Source organism: Pseudonaja textilis, chromosome 10, assembly GCF_049901715.1.
Source record: "Pseudonaja textilis isolate UNSWEBS1 chromosome 10, rPseTex1.2, whole genome shotgun sequence".
Taxonomy (NCBI): domain Eukaryota; kingdom Metazoa; phylum Chordata; class Lepidosauria; order Squamata; family Elapidae; genus Pseudonaja; species Pseudonaja textilis.
In genome coordinates this window covers 16,219,529-16,239,827 of record NC_141999.1, presented here as the reverse complement: position 1 = coordinate 16,239,827, position 20,299 = coordinate 16,219,529, and the positions used below count along the sequence as shown (strand labels likewise).

At 38.3% G+C, this 20,299-nt stretch overlaps 1 protein-coding gene across 1 annotated transcript; it reads left to right on the top strand.

The window, feature by feature from the left end:
• The first annotated feature begins 6,035 nt into the window (after positions 1 to 6,035).
• Positions 6,036 to 19,952, top strand: PTAFR (platelet activating factor receptor). The gene is made up of 2 exons (XM_026702415.2): positions 6,036 to 6,327; positions 16,856 to 19,952. Exons 1-2 carry the CDS (start codon positions 6,322 to 6,324, stop codon positions 17,942 to 17,944), a joined length of 1,095 nt encoding a protein of 364 aa, XP_026558200.1. The 5' UTR covers positions 6,036 to 6,321; the 3' UTR covers positions 17,945 to 19,952.
• Positions 19,953 to 20,299: the final 347 nt, after the last annotated feature.

Below are 20,299 nucleotides of genomic sequence, written 5' to 3'. Positions count from 1 at the left end.
GGCTTCAGTTATCCGCTTAAGCTGTGGTTTGGTTAATTCTGACTGACTAAATCACAACTGCCTGGATCGACAATGTGCTAAGACTCACCGCTGTAATTTTCATACCACATGGCTTTCTGAGAAGTTTTAACCTACACTTCCCCCTTTTTTTTTCTAGTCTTAATGAGCTTTCCTCTCCAACTCCTGATTTTTTTCTCTGCAGCCTCTGCACCATTTTATCTTTTTAATGTAATGCTATTTATAAAGGGGTTGGTGGAACTTTTCTTTTACCACATCACTTGACAGCTTGCAAAAAGACACACAGACTAAAGGCTGAAGAAATAAGTCTGAAGAGATACCTACAGATGAGAATGTGATTAGGAAAATATTAAAATATGTGGAAATGAATACATTAATGCCGGCACTTAAGGAGAAACAGCAAACTGAATGCTATATGGTATGGGATCTATTTTACCAATGGTTAAATAATAAAAATGGAAGTTAGAAATAGGAAACAAAATAAAGATATGTTAAAAGATATGCTAAAAGAGAAAAGTAAACTAGATATTCAACTAGTATGTTGAACATTACTATTTAAATATTGCAGAATTAATATTAATGTAATGATGTTGTGATTTTGGTTATTGTTTAACAAAGATATTTGTACCCAGGCAACACACTGTTCAACTGAAGATGGAATGATTATATTAAAAATAAAAATATATATTTTTTAAAAAAAGAGGTTTCAAGATGACATCACTTCAATGTGGCTAGGTATAATTGCAATGCTGAGAGATTCTGTCATTTTGCACTCATCAGAGTTTGCCATGCATATTGCCAGATACTGAAGCTCTGATTCAAAGCCAGATCAAACATGTCACCACATGTAGGCGGCTAGGGCAGATATTTCCAAGGAAAAGTCTGCCTCCTCTAAATTTTGAGCCTTTCCCCAAAGAGCATGAAAACTGACATCCCTCAGGATCTGCAGCCAGGGTAACTTAAAATTTTATAGATGGGAGAAAGACAAACTGAAGGAACATTAAGTCTTATGATAGTTTCTGAATGAACTAAGGACCAAAACTGTTGGGAGCAAAAGGAAGGAATATAAAGTCAATTTGTATGATCAGGGACAAGATCAGACATATAAAATTCTAGAAACTCTTTATAGGCTTTTTGCTGATATCTGGATAGAAATGTTAATAATTCATGGATTTGTTTATTTATTTTGATTTGTCAATCATTTACAAGATAATAGGTATAAGTATATAAAGAGTAGGCTAAAGAATAGAAATGATACGTGTATATAACCTTTTAGGGGGTTGATAAATATTAAGCTTATTTGTACTTATGATGAAGATCAGAAGTCATTCTTTAAATATTTTCTCCAATTTCCTTCTTTCTTTTCCTTTTTTCTTTGCACCGTATACTTCCTTTTTTCAGTTCTTTTCCCTCTTTCTGATTTCAGTTTGTACAGTGATGGGATTCAATTTTTTTACTACTGGTTCTGTGGGCGTAGCTTGGTGGCCGTGGCAGGGGAAGGATATTGCAAAATCTCCATTCCCTCCCCACCCCACTAGCCTGCTTTCCAGCTCCATTCTCCTGTGCAGGGCAACAAAAGGAGACCCAGCTGATCAGCTGGGACTTGGGAAGCAGAGAATAGATGGGGGGTGGAGCCAGTCAGAGGTGGTATTTGCCGGTTCTCCAAACTACCCAAAATTTCCGCTACCGGTTCTCCAGAACTGGTCAGAATCTGCTGAATACCCACCTCTGAGTTTGTATTGTATTTTATTGTTGTTAAAATCCTTAATAAAGGTCCTTAATAAAACTCTTTTAAAAAGGTTTCCCAAGGATCATGGCTGAGAAAGGACCTAGGAGGGTGTATTTTTAACAGAGCAGAATATCTGCCTTTGCCCAACTTGTCTTAGTATGTCAGGTCTCTTTTCTTGTCCATCACTTAATTGTAGATGAAGTCGGTCATATTACAAATGGACTTAGTATTTATCGATAGCTCTTCAACCTCCACTTGAAGATATTCTGATGGAATTGCAAGTGGAACTTCTGAACATTTTGAGAAACAGCTTCTCGTTTTTTAAAGCACCAATTGCTCTGTCGAAAGGCATTGTGCAATTCCCTGTGTGGCCCAGATCACATGTGAATAATACCAGCAACATAATGAAGTTGAAGCTTTCCACTCCCCATTCCCCATCTTCTGACAACTTCTGCAATCTAGATATGGCGTACTTGGTTATAGAATAAGAATTTCAACAAAAAAAGGAGTGCTAAAAGTCATGTGCATCAGCACATAATGATTTGAAATGGATATTGTTGATTTCCTTAACTTAACAGATATAACAGATGATCAGAGTTGGAAGGGACCTTGTAGGTCATCAAGTCCAACCCCACAGCCCAAGCAGGAGACCCTACACCATTTCTGACAAATTTCAGGCCAATCTCTTCTTGAAAGTCTCAAGTGATGAAGTTCCCACAACTTCCGAGGGAAAGCAGTTCCATTGCTTGATTGTTCTCACTGTCAGAAAGCTTCTCCTTATTTCCAGGTTAAATCTCTACTTGTTCAGTTTCTACCCATTATTCCTTGTCTGGCCTTTAGGTGCTTTTGATTAGAAAATAGCTTGACCTCCTCCTCCTCTCTGTGGCAGCCCCTCAAATATTGGAACTACCTGCTATCATGTCTTCCCTGGTCCTTCTCTTCACTAGACTAAGCAGGTTTCAAGGGTTTTTAATGTCAAACAACAGATTTTCCATCTGACAAGAATGGTATCCCAACCGGTCTAAGTTAGCACTGGAAACTTCTGCCTTGCAGTGTTATTTAAAGGTATAAACACACTCACCTAAACACTTCTATCTCCTATCCATGCCCCTAATTATTCTTTTAATCACCACGTATTCCCATTATCCGGTTTACCTAATAAATCCACTATTTCCTCCCCTATCACCTATCCATCGCTCATGCTTCCTATCTTATCGGAGTAAACTAGTCAAACTTCCCACGCAACAGCCGTTTCTTCAGCCCAGTTGATTCAACAGCTGCACCAGCTGTTGTTTTCTCTCTTTGGCTTTGGCAGAATCATCTAATTAACATCCAACAATCCATCAACACACAGATGGGAGTTTCCCTTCAAGCTATGGACGACTGAGGATCCCCTCGCAAGTCAAAATTCTCTGACGTGCTGCAGCTGTCACAATTACCCAGAAGCATTTATCACTGGCAAGGTGCGACAGGCTCAGATCATCTATCATCCCTAATGGAGCCTGACACCCAGTTTCTGTAACAGTTGTTTTAGTCTTCAGTCCCCTAATCATCCTGGCTGCTGTTCTCTGCACTTTTTCTAGAGTCTCAACATCTTTTTTATAGTGTGGTGACCAAAACTGGATGCAGGACTCTAGGTGCTTGCTTTGCTGAAGCAGCAGAACAACATTAGTTGTAGATTTGGGGGTGTTCCTGGTCAGAATAAGCCAGGCTGCTTTTCCGCAGTGTTAATGGTGCAGATAATTCTGTTTCTCTCCCCAAAACCCAAAGATAGAGAGACCTTTGGACCTATCTGGAAGGTCACAGCTTCTCCACCCATGCTATAAAAAAGCCCCTTTCACAGAACTGTAAATCCTAATACTCCGATGATCACGTTGTTTTATTGCATGGATTCTGTTAAAGACTTCTGCTAAATTGACCAATAAGTATAGAAATACAGGCAGCTACTGAATAAATAAGTAAGGAATGGGTTGAAGTCAGTCTTTATGGTCATTGCCAAGAAAGGAAACCAATCATATTTCTGTAAAGCAGCCCATGCAGAACAACAAACGCTAAAAATATATTATTTCCCCTGAAAAGCATTCCTAGGAAGAGTAATGTTTATGTTAGGAATTTCTAGCCTTGTACTGTGATTCACTGAAAAATCTCTAAAGCTACTTAAGAATATGTATTATTAGACTAACAGATCTGGCCAACGAAAACTTAAAAGCCTACTGAATAGCTACAAATATAGCTGCTATAACGTGGTCATTTAGATATCTGTAGCCCAAATCTACTGAATATATCTGTTAGTGTATCTTTTACCTTTTTTCGGGGGGATAAAACATCCTCGTTACCTATAGTATCAGTCAGGCTAAGTTGTAAAACACAACTCATTGATATGTGTTAGGACAAAGAATGAAATCCAGACAGGCTTAAAAACCACTATAAACATGTCCCAAACATGATTTCTGCCTCCAGTCATGCCTTCCAGCCTCTGAATAGTGAAACTGAACTGCTTTAACTAAAACGCTTGGAATGCAAAACCTTCTCTGTTGAGAAGTTGATAACAAGTCTTCTCTGCTTATAACATGCTCACTTCTATGTAAAGAGCTAGAAGTAAATTTCTTTTGGGGGCAGAAGATACAATTTCCATCTGTCTCTTGTGGCAAGAGCCTGACCTAATAGGAGTTGTTTACTTATGACAGTGTGAGAACTGATTTTCATATTGGACTGCAAAAATCGAGGTGGCTTTTTGAATCAAGACACTTCTGATTCTTGGTGGCCCAGCTAACAAACCTTTGGCAGGACACTACTGGAGGTCAGCAATTCTTCCTTTGAATCTTTATAACCCCTTTTTCTTTTATCCCCTTGGGTTTTCCAGAGAATCTGTGATGTGGTTCGCCGGCAGCCTGTGCAGATGGCAGTGGAATCAGACAGTGAGGAAGAATGGGGACCAGTCTGGGAGTGTGGAGAGGACTCGGATGAGGGTTCTGCATCTGATGCAGAGATGGGGCCAGGACCATCTGGGAGTGGGGTGCTGACTCCGGAGCCTCTGGAGTCTGGCAGCAGCGAGGCAGAGGAACAAGGGGAGCCTGTTCCCAGTGCATGTGTGCACAGAGCTGCTAGAAGGCAAGAGCAGCTGAGACAAAAGGGGTGACTCGGGAGTAAGGCTTGGAGGTGATTGCCCCTCCCCTAAGGTATAAAGGACAGGCAAAGGTAGAAAAATCTTTTCAGGAGGTAGTCATTTGTTCGGATTAATCCTTGAAGCTCTGTGTGGACTTTGTACTTCGGTTGTTTTTTTGTAGTTCATTTGGCACTCTAGTTGTTGGCAGCAATTCAAAGAAGAGAAAAGTGGGTGCTTATCTCGAGGGACTGTTTGGGACTCATTACAGGCTGGGAATGAACATAATTCCCAGTGCTGAAATAAAAACAAGAGTTGTTTTAACTAAGCATGTGCTTAATTACAGTCTCAGGAAGCCTTGGTCAGAACAATCTGAGTCTTCTCCAAATGAACCTTGCCCTGGAATTATATATCCAAAATATTTAAGCTACAGCTTCATCATTAGGCCTTCTAGTCTGGTTTTACTTCATCTAGTACTGATCCAGTTCTCCTTCAGGTGCAAAGTTCCTAACAATTTTCTCCAGCAGTGGGAAATTACTCATTTCTTTGAAAGATCATTTTTCTACTAATAAGGTCTTTTATCTAACCCCATGAACCAATTATGTTATTTCCTGCTTGCTTACCTTTACCTCTTCCCTCCATTCTGCCTTTAAGTAATTAAAAAAACCAGGTCCCTAGCATTCAATTTATTTCCTTGCTTCTCCTTTCCTACCAGTTGCTTCTTATTTCCCAAACTTTGCTATACCTGCCCGTCCCCCCTTTACACTAGCACTCACTTTATCTCAGAGAGTAAATACTCAGGCTGCCACTGCCACTCCTCCTGAGAATACATAAGTTGGAGTTTCACATGTTGGTTACTAGTTCTTTAACATTTGACAAACATTGCTACATTCAGAATGACAGGTAAGGTTTTTAAAGGCTGTGCAAACATATCCATACTCATACAAATAAATAAAAGTTGAGAGGATACAGTGCAAATTTCACAGAATCATTTTCCTCCGTATTTCTATTACATGCACTTAGTTGGGAGATCAGGCTGTTGCCTGGAGAAGCCACGAAGAAGACATTAGGTTAAACTGTTTTAAGAGTTTGACTCATTCACCTGAGAGACGGACCACACCTTGCCTCACTCACAGCGTCTGTTTCCTGCTGTTGCTGTTGAGAAATGTTCAAACTGTTGCAGGATGTATTATATCACACGCACACGCGCACTCAAATAGGACCTTTGGGATTTCCCAGCACTTCTGTTGCATGTGGTATTATAATGGACTCCTCCTTCCTCAGACGTAATACAGTCTGAGGATCTCAAGTGTTCTCCCGAAACTTTTTTCTCCAGAAGAGTAAAAATAATCACAGTGGACACTTCTGAAGAAGCCACACTGAGATAATCTGGACTTCCAGGATAAAAACATGAGGAGAAAAGATCCACATTCCCCATAATCTGTTAGTGGGGTTAATTTATAAACCACAAATGGAGGTAAGTCCCTTTTAATTATATTTCAGGACAGATCAGGATCTCTGTATGGGTTTCTTTGTACTTGCTCACTGTTTGCTTATATTGGCATATTTCAAATAATGTTGAGTGGAAGAAGAAGGGAGCGGGTGTAATGAAATGATAAGCTTTACTCTTGGATTTCCCACCTCTGGCAAGTCATCAAGGCCAGCCCAATTTATTTTGTTATCTGAAAGTTATAGGAGATGGTAGCTCTCTGAATATTCCAGATTCAGAATCACACATTTTGGCAGAGCAATGGCTCCTGAATCTCACTGGGGTGCGTTTGGAAGGCAGAGCCAAGACATTTGAGACAAACAGCTAAGAGAAGCCATACTTGAGTATTCCCCAGCCAACCTCCGATAAGGGAGGTAGCTGGCCATTTACCCGTCTCCTAGGAGGGACAACATTCAACCCCATCCTGTAGACCTCTCTAGCATCAACCCCTGGACAACAAGCTTTCCTTTGATTGGAAATATTACAAGCCGCCCACCTCCTGCATAACTGGAGCTGGCATTCATGCATTAATTCATTGATAACAAGCATTCCTACTGCTAACATAATAAATTAAATTACAATGCATGCATTTAAAGTATTACAGATACAAACTTTCAGGGGAAAAAATCTAATGAAATATAATTAAAAGGCTTGGGGAAATAAATTATAGTAACAAAGCAGCTGATTTCAGTAGCAATTGATCTCATAATATGGGCCCTGCCATGCACAAGACCAAATTGGCTATGGATTCCAAGTCTTTCCTAAGTGGGATCTGGGAAACATGCCATCCTAATGAGCTGAGACTTTAGGATAAATTGCATGGGAGCAGGTGATAAATGGCTTGGATCTAGACTGTGTTAAGTAAACCTTGAAATCTTGTCCTTTCAAGGCTGCTTTGGCTCGCTGTCTTCTTGTATAGATTGTACACTTTTTTGATGTGCCTTATGGAATCATAACCTAGGTTTTCATAATCTACTGTCAATCTTTGTATGCTTAGGTTTGATGCTTTGTGACAGCACAAGCATGAAAAATACTCTGTGTAACGGTCATCAGTAGTCGCTATCACAAAACAAGATCAGAATGTCTGCCTTGTTCCTCTTAAGTTGAATCTTCTAGTTCTTATTCATGGTTGTCAGGAAGTTGGGGGATTCTCCAACAAAACAGAGAACCTAGCTTTCTTCGAAGTGAGGGAGCCAAATTTTAAAAGGGCTGCTTATAGTCCTGGGATCTTTACCTGTGCACCCCTAAAAAGGATGGATTGGTTGTTCATGTATAACTGAGGGGAAAAATGGAACACTAACCTGTTAATATTTTCAAAAGGAAAAAAAAATCTAACTCAGCTTTTGTTCAATAATGGAAAGAACCTGATAAAACTCCCTTGAAACAGGGATGGGTAACACCTCTGTTGCCTGCCATGACAAATCAATGGTCCCATTCATATGTGCAAAACATTCAATGGAAGGACTATGTGATTTGTGTGTTCATGTGTGTAACATTAGTGATAGAACATGCCAAAAGTCATTAAGCTAGCTTAAAGAGTCCTTTCTTCTAAGTAAAATGTCATCTGAGGTGACTTCCTTCTTTTTGCCTAATTATAGGGTCATTCCTAGCTTTCTATCACGCTGAATCCAGGCAACTGCATTATATCCATTTGGGTTTTTTTATAATCATGTAGCTGACACCATAGCTTTCTGTGCAAATAATTTTAGATAAACAAACTTGTGGTGTATTTTTTTCTTCTTCTGTTCAATTGTGACCAATTCTGGGAGACTGCTTGGGTAAGTCCCTGAAATCTTCTTGGTAAGGTTTTTCAAAGGTGGTTTGCCATTGCCTCCTTTCTAGGGCTGAGAGAAAGTCTGGCCATAGGTCACATAGCCGCCTTTGTGCTTAAGGCAGGACTAGTACGCATGGTCTCCCGGTTCTGGCCAAAGTTGCTCTTGTGATGATGCAAATAACAATTGCAAAAATGTACAGGGTGAACAAGTCTACTGTGATCCAATTAAACCTTCAATGATTCAGAATTTAAATTCAGTTTCACATACTCCGTACATCCTCACGTATGTAAATAAATTAAAAACTCATCAATGCTGATCCTGTAGCTCCTTGGATCGGAAACATCAACTTCTACATTTACACGTTTAAATGTATACTATTGCCCACCTCATTCCAGATGGGGATAAATTATATAGTATGTGCTGTCTTATAGCTTTTTGTGGCAAGTTATCTTCCTCTTAAACTTGCTCAATATTTCATGTTTGGCAATGAGGATGACACACACATGGTTTCTTCATTCCCAACGACTATGTAGGTTTCCTGTGTCATTTTCGGTTCAGTTTATGGAATTCAGCTTGTGGTGAAAACGCTTCAAGTCACAGCATGTACAAGACATCGTTCCCACAGATTGGCTTCTATTGATGGACATTGCCCATTATTACACTGTGGCCAAACCCCAGACTCAGCTGAGAACATCTATCCTGGCTATGATGAGTGATAGGTACTTTTACAGATGAAATTATTTAACTATGCTAGGACAGCATCCAACTTTTGTAATAAACTCTTTTTTAATCCCCAAAACTCAGACGAACTTTATAGAAATATATGTATTTCCAATGAATTGTTTGTAAGAAAATATCCATCATGGAGTTGGGTTCAATATTTTAATAGAAATAATTATTCTGATTATGAAATAGTAGATACTAGAAATAAGCTCAGTTGCAAATTTGAGAGATTCTTGGTCAATCTACACTTAGGAGATCCATCCTTCCCTGTATGCTGCTTCGTTGTTTGGAGTATACACTTTCCGCACGATCAGAATAATCAATAGAAGAGAATGAGAAGGCAGTGGTTCTTCCTTCTAGCTTCAGATGTTTCTAATTCACAAACAAATTGCCATAAATCTCCAAGAGATGGCAGTGATTATGAGGATCTATGAGCCACAGTAGATCTTCAACAATTGCTAGGATATATACCTATGGTAGTCCTTCTGATAAAATTCCTTTTCATTGGCTCTTCTGGCATTGGTGCTTTCTCCAGAAAAAAAAAATCATAAACAGTCAGGTCAGCTATGAGTTGCCCACCACTGTGTCTATCCACAATGTCTTTGATAATCATGATATTGTAGACAATTTTCAATTGGGCTTTTCAGACATGTGCCATAATTGCTTGGCAAGATAAGAGCTGGGCAGGCAAAAATATGAAATAAGATTTAACAAAAGGTTAATTAATACGCTATCCTACTACAGCACTGTTACCTTATATGGCGAGTGATTCTGCAGATTGGCATTGAAGACGTCAATTCATTATGTCAACCAGTTTATGACTATGGGCTTGGACTTTGGGTTTTTCAGTTTCAGTATACAACTGGTCTCTAAGGACAGAAGTGGATGGTTTGTGGCAAACCATCTGGATTCTATATGGAAACATTGAGTTCCCATGCCTTAAGTCCACCTTGCATTAAAAACGAACAACAATGGATTATTTATTTATTTATTTATTTTGTCAGGCGATTATAAGATAACAGGTATAAGTATAAACATAGTTATGAATACATGAAATGGATATATATAAGAAAAATAAAAAGAAACAATAGGACAGGGACGGTACGCACATTGGTGCACTTATGCAAGCCCCCTACAGACGGCTTAGGAAAGGGGTGAGGTCAATAGTAGACAGTCTAAGGTTAAAGTTTTGGGGGTTTGGGGAAGAAACCACAGAGTCGGGGAGACTATTCCAGACACTGACGACTCTGTTGCTGAAGTCATATTTCCTGAAATCAAGTTTGGTGCGATTTACCTTGAGTTTGTATCTATTGTGTGCTCTTGTATTGTTATGGTTGAAGCTGAAGTATTCATTGACAGGTAGGACATTGCAATATATAATTTTATGTACTATACTTAGATTGGACCGAAGGTGGTGTAGTTCTAGATTTTCTAGGTCTAGAATTTTAAGTCTGGTGGCATAAAGTGTTCTGCACCGAGTAGAAGAGTGGAGAACTCTTCTTGTGAAATATTTCTGGACTTTCTCAACTGTATCAATATCAGATACATAATGCGGGTTATAATTATGGGTTATAATTAGAGGTTATAATTATAGGATTAGGCTTCCTATATCGTATTATAGATTTGTGCAGTGATTCTGTTTACGGTAAAGTTAACACAACTTTTGTTGCCATTCTTTCATTCACTGTCTTTCTTTCAATTTGGCAAACAAGCAGTTGTTGCTATGTTGCATCCTGTTGGAATTCAAAATAACTTGTTTCCAGTACCAGGAAGTTGAAAAGTCAACAGGATCAGGAAAGGATGTAACTGATTTTTTTTTACATCACTGTCAATTTGACTAAATTATACTAAAAATAGAGAATCTAATACCAATGAAATTATCCAGAATTACACATTCACAAGAATTGTGCTGGATCATGCCCAATAAAGGTCACTAGTGTTTTCACTTAGTTGCTGCAAATTCTGTGTTCCTTTTTTCTTTTATGTTATTATCATGTTGAAATCTACCAAGCAGAGCCTAGCTTAAGACATATGCATTCAGAACAAAAGATTCCACAGTCCAAAGTTTTTCATTCTTGAACTGAACAAGTATACAGTTCTTCCTTATTAAACCTTGCCCCTGATTGACGCTATTAATTTTATAGTGTATCTAGTTTGTGCCCCATCTTTATTTCTTTTACAACTTAAGGCAGTGTGTACATAATTCTTGCTTTTTCTGTTTTCCACACAAGCTACAAGGGTTGAGAAAGAGTGACTGATTGGCAGAAAGTCACACAGCTGACTTCAATGCCTAAAGAAAGACTAGAACTCATGGCCACCTGATTTTGAGTCCAGCACCTTGGGTGGGAATTAACATCTGGGAGGGGCTTGCAATTTCACTGCCTGGACAGTTTGATATTGTAGTTTTGGATGCCAACCAAATGGGGGCCAATGCTCTAGAACAGCCGTCCTGCCCTATTGCAGACTATGGGACTCCATCATCTTTCCATCCCCTGCAACCAAAGCTGGTGATGTTCAGAATTGGAAGCCAATTGGGAAATAATGCCATATGGTCAAAAGACCTCAAAGGTGGAGAGAGAATCTCTTCCACTTGGGTAAAGACAAAGAGTGTCTGAATAAGTCACTTAGTATAGAAAGTTTACAGCAAAAGATACCAAGGGTTCTTGAATATAAAATAGCAGAACAAACATTCTTGTGGTTTTTGTATCACCTAGTCATCAACAGGAAGGTGCAAAAAAATATATGCAACCACTGGGGAAAATAAACTAAAAATAAAAGGCTGCCATGGAAGGGCCACACAACAGCACAAACACCTCTATTTTCCATGTACTTATATATTTCTTAAGTATAAGTACCACATTTTGATGAAGTACTGCATAAAAATGATCCCTTTACAAGATTTTTTTTAGTACCAAACCTGTGAAATATGTTTGAGTGACAAGTCCACATATACCACTGAAATCTTCATAGCTGTGTTGACAAAGGACATTAAAATCCTGAGTTCACATTATTGCACACCACTTTGCATTGCTTCTCCCACAAATCAACAGAGAGGTATAACTTCTAAGTGGTTTGTTGATAGTTAAATCCATTACCAAATGAAAATCATTATCATCAAATAGTTCATATTGTTTATATTAAGGGTAGTTGTTATTTAACTATCTGGAGTTGTGATGCTGAGATGTATGGTCATATATACTGAAACAAAACTTAGCTTAATCTATGTCACACACCCCCAGAACAAATAAGACACGTGGAGTTACATCGGAGTAGTTTTCTTTATTGTTCCTCACCTATAGACAGAATCTTGCCAAACTAAAGCAACTGCTGTATTTGCATAATGTTAGATATTCTACCAAAAGAAGAAGAAAAAATAGGAGTCGTTTACAAGATAAGATGTAAAGACTATAACAGCAACTATGTCGGACAAAGGGGCAAAAGATTAGCAAGGTGCATCCAGGAACACCAATTAATGGTCCGAAAACATGATGCAGATTCTTAATTTCACAACCTACAAACAGACTTAACCGTAGCTTCAATTGGGAAACTGTGAGCATCCTAGACCAAGCCAAGTCGAGAAATACTAGAGAATTCCCAGAAGCATTTACAGACAAATCAGCCGTCAACAGGCACATAGAGATAAATGCCATTCCAAGGCCACAATCAAAAAGCCAAAAAGGAAACACAAAGCCTCCTCACTACCGTAGCAATCAACACCCAGACAAGCAGAGATTAACAAGAAGATTAACATTTGATCAACAATTAAGCAGCAAACAATGCCCCAATCAAGGAACCACCAACTCAGACTAACAAGCTAATAGTAAACCACCGCCTTTTCAAGAAACACCGAGGCCACCTCCACCAATACTGATAGGGCAAGCTGCTAGAATATAAAATGAGAGCAAGCATGGATGTTTGATGAGAAAAAAACAAACCTCCCACCATGTACAGAGAGCACCAAGGACCCCACCACTAGATTCACTCTGGGAATTACTAGGGAGGAGCTTTCTTAATCCTCATTCTCTTAAGCAAGCTCTCCATGCTTCACTGCCTGTTTGCCTTCTGGAGTGCAGCACCTGCCTCTCGGGAACCCAGGCTTTCCTTCCACCACAATTTGTTGCTTTATTTCATCAGTCAGCCTCAATAACAGACTGGGCGAAATACATCGCTTCTCCCTTGATATAAAGCATCTTTCTGTGTTTTGATCGATTTCTCTCCCTCTCTTAAGAAGCTATTTAAATGCTCCTAGCCATGGCTCTTTTTTTCTGGATGTATTTTTTGTTTGTTCATGATGATTTGGGAGGAATTGCCAAATTTCTGCTGCCAACAGAAACTTCTCTCATTGGGAAATGAAAGGTCAGCACTATGCCTGGGGCATTTTGCTGCATGTAGTAAAAGATAAGTCAGCCAGCACTCCACCTGTAATATGACTAGCAGTTGAGTTTCCTTTCAACACTGCCAATGACTTACTATAACTGAAAACAAGATTATTCTGGAGATGCAAACCAAGTCATTCAAGACACACAGCTCCTTTCTTTCTGTTAGTTCTCACCAATTATAAAGTCAAGAATCAAGTGGCGGCTTTTCTGTCTAACAGAATTAAAAGGTGTAATCTTTCTTGAGCTACAGTTTATTTCATCAGGGACATGGTGTGGCTAGACTGATGAAGGGGTTTATTTATTTATTAAATTGGGTTTATTTATTTATTAATTTTATGTGTCACCTGTCTCACTGATACAGTACTGTGATTTTGGTGGCTTACAATACAATAAAAAGTTAAAAACTGCTAAAAATGCATTAAAATTAGAAAAGTTGAATGAGAGAAGTTAAAAGTTAAAAACCAAGGTGATGGGTGGCGATGATCATCACAGATCTTCTCTACTCCATCAGGCCCCCCCCACCCCAATGTAGCAGGCCCCTGTTGAGGCCCCAGGCCAAGCAGCAGAACCAAATTTTTAGACTCTTCTGGAAAGCCAGGAGTGTAGTTGAGAGGGAAAAGGAGGGAGACATAAGTTTGTTATGCACATGCAGTTATATATGAAACAGATTACAAGTGCCTGTTCGTTAAGACCTTCTGAGAATGCCTGAAAATATGTTGATGTAAACTAGTGCAGCCACCTCTCCGACTTCACCCCAATTCCAATACTTCCTCAGTCACTCTATGCATATGATAATGTGCGCCGCAGGTCGGAAAAACCTTTTAATCAAATCTGTATCAATAGAAGAGAGTATTTGTAGTTCAGGGTTGACTGTGGGGTCCTTGGTGCTCCCTGAGCTTGGCTGTTTTCTTGCAGGCCTTTCATTTACCAACTAGGTAAGGTAATGAAATCTCTGCAAGAAAACAATCAAACTAAGAGAGCACCAAGGACCCCCCCCAAAAGCCTGCTAGTTGGAAAATGTGCTGCCAGACTCCGTTTTTTTTGTCTGTACAAAGGCATCTCTCCTCTTACAATGTTCACAGCAGTCAGTTATGCTTGGAAATACTTTGCTTGGAATGGTTCAGGTCAAAAGTGGGCCCTCGTTAGGTTTCACACCTTGGCAAATGACCATCCATACAATCTTTATGCAATTTGGAACAGTGGTTCGGAATGTATGTTATTAAGTAGGGCTTATTTTCAAGTAGGGGAGAATGGTTGTTCTTAGATTTAATCAAGATGCCTAATAGTTTTAGAATTTTCTTAAAAGCAAGAATCAATCAAAAATTGAGAAAGGAAGCAGAAACAAATCTGTACTTATGTTCAACCTTGGTTCATGTTGCCCAATTCCTTTTGTGGCTTCTGTAGAATTTAGGAAGGATGACCACACCAGTTTCACTTCCCTCCATATAAATAGTTGCAGATGTACCCAGAAAAATACAGTAAAAGATATTTAGAAAATACTACTTGAAGCTGTGCTATAAGGAAGTTAAAAAGACACTGATTTGATTAAAGTTAAACTACTCTTTCTAATGTACTTATTTGCCTAGGAGGAAGTGAGTAAAAAGAAGGCAGCAGAACATGATTATAATTGAAATATTGCCCCCAGGGAAGTAAAAAAAAGTCACCCTATTGCTAAATTTTCAAGAGAAGAAAATATATAGCAGAGTTTGGGTTTTTTTCTACTGAGAAGAAAAACTAGGAGAAACTGAAGTCTCTGAATTTTCATCAAGTTATAAAATTCAATTGGCAAACAAAAGGAAATGCTATCTAGTGAGTACTTAATTACAACACCTTTGGGTGCTGTTCTAGTCCTCATTGGCAAATGTTGCACAACACAACTCAGCTATCTGGAAGTTTTTTTATTTGAAGAGAGATCATTTTATCCCTGTAGCTTGCAAGGTCTTAGTAGCCAAAGCCATTTCCTATCTCTTTAGGTGTCCACATGTGTAATTTAGAAAGCTTGGTATCCTTGAAGTTGTCCAATCTACATTTATGAGAGATATTCTTGCAGTTCCAAAATGTATTAACAATTTGCTAGGGGTGGGTTTGGTGTCTATGGTCACTAAGACTTGATACCATCTTTTTAATCCTTGGTTAAAGATAGCTTTCTATCTGGTGGGTTTGGGCCTAATGGTAATCGGAGGTAACTACTTGAATTCAACCTAAGAAAATGCTATTGGCAAACTTTATGCCTAAAACTCTTCTTGAAAAGATTTTGTCATTTAGACTGAGAAAATGCCAGAAATATTTTTAAGCAACATAGAATGGGACCCCATGTAACTTGTGGGGTCTTTTCAAAATGAATATGAGTCATCTTCTTGGCAGTGGCTTGTTTAGTTCAGTCACTGAACAGCATAACACAACATTCAAGAGTAAAATTACAGCCATCCCACTGAGGTCATAGTTTTATCTATATGCTATAAGAATTGAGCAGAACTTAGATAATTGGCACAAATCATGATACCAATACCATTAGGAAAGTATGTTTAAAGTTTCAAAACAGAAATTAACTATCACAAATACTTACATAATTGGGTAAAATTATAGAACAGCTTTTCTCAGTTGTTATACAATTGGTTTGTGTAGGTTAAAAAAATGAAGAGCTACACATTCAAGATGAAGCTCCTTGTTGTCACAGGTGTCTTAGCAAGCCCTCAATGAAAGGGACTCTAAAACCTTATCTTGACCATCTCCTGCACATAGCTCACCTCTATTCTGTGAAAAGTGAAGAGTTAGAACACTAATACATAAATTTGCTGAAGGATGAATACCTTAATTTGTCACAGGTTCTCACAGCCAAAACAAAAACCAAACAAAACCAGACAAACAAGAGATTAAGTAGCCTTAATCGTATATGAAGAATTGAGTGGGAAAAAAGTGAAAAAATGTTGAGCACAGGTGGCTTCTACTATAACCTTTTATGAGCTTTAGAAAAGATTGCAAGGAGAAGGAAGGCATGTAATTTCATGGTAATGAACCAGCTCTGTTCATACTTATTCCATCCAGCCCCACCCTGAAAAACCTGAAGGTAAACAGATGATAAGAACCAAGCAAAGTGTCTTAGTAAGATCTCCAAAAACTTTAGACACTTAAAAACTTTTAACTGTAATTATTTTATTTAATAAGCTAAAAATAAAGCAAAAGGTTAGTCTGATTCTTAAACTTTATGACCTATTTACTCAAATTTAAAAAGCGGAGTATTCTGAATACTTATAGTGCAATCACACACCTGAGAGAATGAAATGAATGATTAATATAAATATTGAATAAATGCAGGGTATCAGTATAGAGATATTCCGAGTTGAGGGTTGACTGTCTAACCCAGTTGCTATATGTGAATTGCCAAAGAAACAATCTCGAAGTACAAACATGGAAAGACATTCCCAGGTTACAGGTTTAGCTAAAAACTCTCACAATTCCTAGAGAATCTATGGAAAGTGGATTCCTAGACGGTAAGGCAAGGGACTGCTCCAGAGTAAGTGGAATGAGTAAGGAAAATGAGATTGTGTTAATGAGATAGCCAGCTCCAAGTTAGCTGTAAGAAATCCCGTCATTTTCTTCTCTTGTATTAACTATTTCCTTTTGTCATTTTATTTCTAGTATAAGGACATTATGACTACCACAATGATAACCAAACTTGATGAAAATGGAACCCTCTCTGCATTTCTCAGGCAAGCTAAGGAATGCCATGTGGATTCTGAGTTTAGATATCTACTGTTTACTGTCTACTACAGCATCATTTTCATTCTGGGTTTTGTAGCTAACGTCTACGTGCTATGGCTTTTCAGTCGGCTTTATGCTACGAAGAAATTAAATGAAATAAAAATATTCATAGTCAACTTAACAACTGCTGACCTACTTTTCCTGGTTACATTGCCAATGTGGATTGTTTATTACAACAACAAAGGGAACTGGATCATGCCCAGCTTTCTGTGTAATATAGCTGGCTACTTATTTTTCGTCAATACATACTGCTCTGTGGCATTCCTGGGAGTCATAACATACAACCGTTACCAAGCTGTCACGAGGCCCATTTCAACAGTTCAGTCCAGCACACGAAGAAGAGGAATTTATGTTACATCGGCTATCTGGGTCCTAATCGGTGTTCCTTCCATCTACTTTTTAGTTGATGATGGCACAACCGCCGAGGGACACCTGACTCGCTGTTTTGAGCGCTATGACACCACCAGTAATACAACTCCTGTTTTTGCCTTCCATGTGATTATTTGCATTTGTTTCTTCATTGCTTTCCTGCTTGTCTTGGTATGCAATGCTTCCATTATCTGTACATTGCTTTCAAAACCAGTGCAAACGCGGAGGAGCGCCCGTGTCAGGCAACGGGCTCTTTGGTTAGTGACTACAGTTTTGATTGTCTTCATTCTCTGTTTTGTGCCTCACCACTTGGTGGATCTACCCTGGACTTTGATGGTTCTGAACATGTGGGACATAAGCTGCCAAAAGCAAAAACTATTAAATGATATCCACCAGGTTACCCTGGTTCTTCTGGGTGCCAACTGTGTCTTGGATCCTATCATTTATTGTTTTCTCACAAAAAAATTCAGGAAACATCTTTCTGAAAATTTGAAAAATATAAAAGATAGTCGAAAGTGTTCCAGGCAAACAACTGAGACTGGAATGGAAGGGATGGTGCAATTAGATGATTGTTTTCCTGCATCCCCCAAACCTTAAAATTAGTTTGAATGCAACAGGGAGGAAGGTACTTCTGTAACAAAAAACAAAAAAAAAACCCTGCCAAAGAACATACAGTTGGTTATATTATCATTTGCATGTGTTAAAGGACAAATGTATGCTGTATACAAATTAGAAAATACAATGTCTCTTACAGAGAGCAAAGATTATAATAGACTTTGTGTGTTTATTTGATTTGCTGCCCAGATGCTAACTAAAGATGGCCAGCTGCTGAGGCCTACTTTTCATTCTTAAGGAAACAGATTGAACATCTACACTAAGAGACCTTCTGATTGGAAATTGTCAAGTGGAATGAACTGATAACTTTCTTACAGAAGACCAACATTTACTTATCAGCATCAAGTAAAAGTTAATGACTAGCAAGACTTCTGGGCAATTTAGGACTGCAACTGTTGTCTAAAAACAACAAGAACTGGAGGCCATGTAACACAAATGCAAAATTTGTGAAAGATGACATATCTAAAATGAGATGACTTTGGGATTTGGGAAACAATTTGTGAATCTCTTATTTGAAAGATGGATAATACATTGTTGCAGTTGTGATGTAATATGTATTTGATAATCAGTATTTTTTTTTATTTTCATTCTGAGCTCCTTCTAAACTCTTGGGCATCATTTGGCACATATTAGATCTCCCTTGGGAAGTGCCAATACCTAGGACAGGGCGATAGATTCTTTTCCATCATACATTCCCTTCTCATGGATATACGCTTGCTCTTGCTTTCTTGCCATTCCTTCATATCAAGAAAGGCTGAGAGATACAAGTCAAAACTGATAAATGTACAACTTAACACTTATGGGTTAGTGAAGAATCCATATGCAAATTTAGAAGCTGAGACAGGAAACAAGACCTATCCTGAAACAAGCCTGGAGTATGAGAGAACCAATACCTCTAGGTCCCTCAAAAATGAATTCTCATTCTTTTCTTTGCAATCATATCTGTTAAAATAAAAACTACATTACAAATTTAGATGACTTTCGGCATATTATGCCCATTTCAATGTATTTTCCTTCTCCACATCTAACCTTTCACAATTTGACAAGCACACATATGAGACAGGAGCCTCTTCTACACATGAAGGTTGTTCTTGATTTAGAATGCTGAATATGGTAAGGAATGTTTGGCTTTCTTAGGAGACCCAACTGTTTCCTAATATTTCATTTCTATCAGTTGCTTTGTAATAGACTAACCTAACAATGTTAAAAATATGAATAGTAATGATTGTTTTATTAAATCTCTGAATTAGTAGACATGTGCTTTTATAATGTTGTACAATGAAGGACTATGGATCACTAATGAAAAAGTGATGATGAAGAATGTTACTGTCCATTTTTTAAAAGATAAAAATATATCAGTATCTCAATTATTGTATAGAAGACTATAAAAGACAACCATAAGCTAGTAGTTGGTCCGGGAAGGGGAAAAAGATTGAAATGTATAGCTGGTAACACTTTTATTAGAACCACAATGTCCGAAAAGATTATCCAAGATTTGAAGCTCACCAGGCTTCCAACTTTACTATAATTTTGGGTCTCTGTCCTGGAAAAGACAGATACTTTGAGTGAGGATGAATTCTCCAAACTTTGCCCTCTAGAAACGTAACCAATGTTTTGGTTTATGGTTCTGTTTTCTTAATGGATATCAGTGTGGAAAAAAAGAACATATGCCTTCAGGACAGAGTTCTCATGCTTTCACTGAGAGTCAAGAACAAAAGCCTTTTGGATCAAACCTCTGGCAGAAAATTGGCTGAATAGGTGACAAGAATTATGGGCAGAGGGAGGATAGCAGTTGTTTACACTCAGCAGCTGTAGATGACCAGGCTGAGTCCCAGGGAGGGTTCAAACGCATCATCAGTGTCTTAGCACCCATAAGAGATCTAAGTCCAGCCCACCTTGACTTCCTTATTTACCACCAAATTACTTTAACTGTTAGTTCAAATTCTTGTAGACAGCTTAAGCTTGCAATAAATTTTTATACCCATTTGAACTGCCTGGATCCCCTGATTTCTCTGGTGACAGAAGCTATGGAATGGTTCCCACAACAATCTCTTTCCGTGCTTTTACTGTTTATTTATAATACAGACAACTATCATGTGAGGTTACCTCTGAGTATGTCTGTATTCTGCATTCCATTTGCCATAAATTATCTTTATCTAAAATGTTTTCAAATAGTTTAGTTTGGAAGTCCTGCATTTTTAATTACCTACCAACTTGAGATTTATTAAAAGCACATCAGAGGTTTTATTCTAATTGTGAAGCTCCTGCAGGTATTTTGTATACTGGTATTTGCTGCTTTAAAATAAGATTGCAACCTGGAGAACATTTATTGGTACT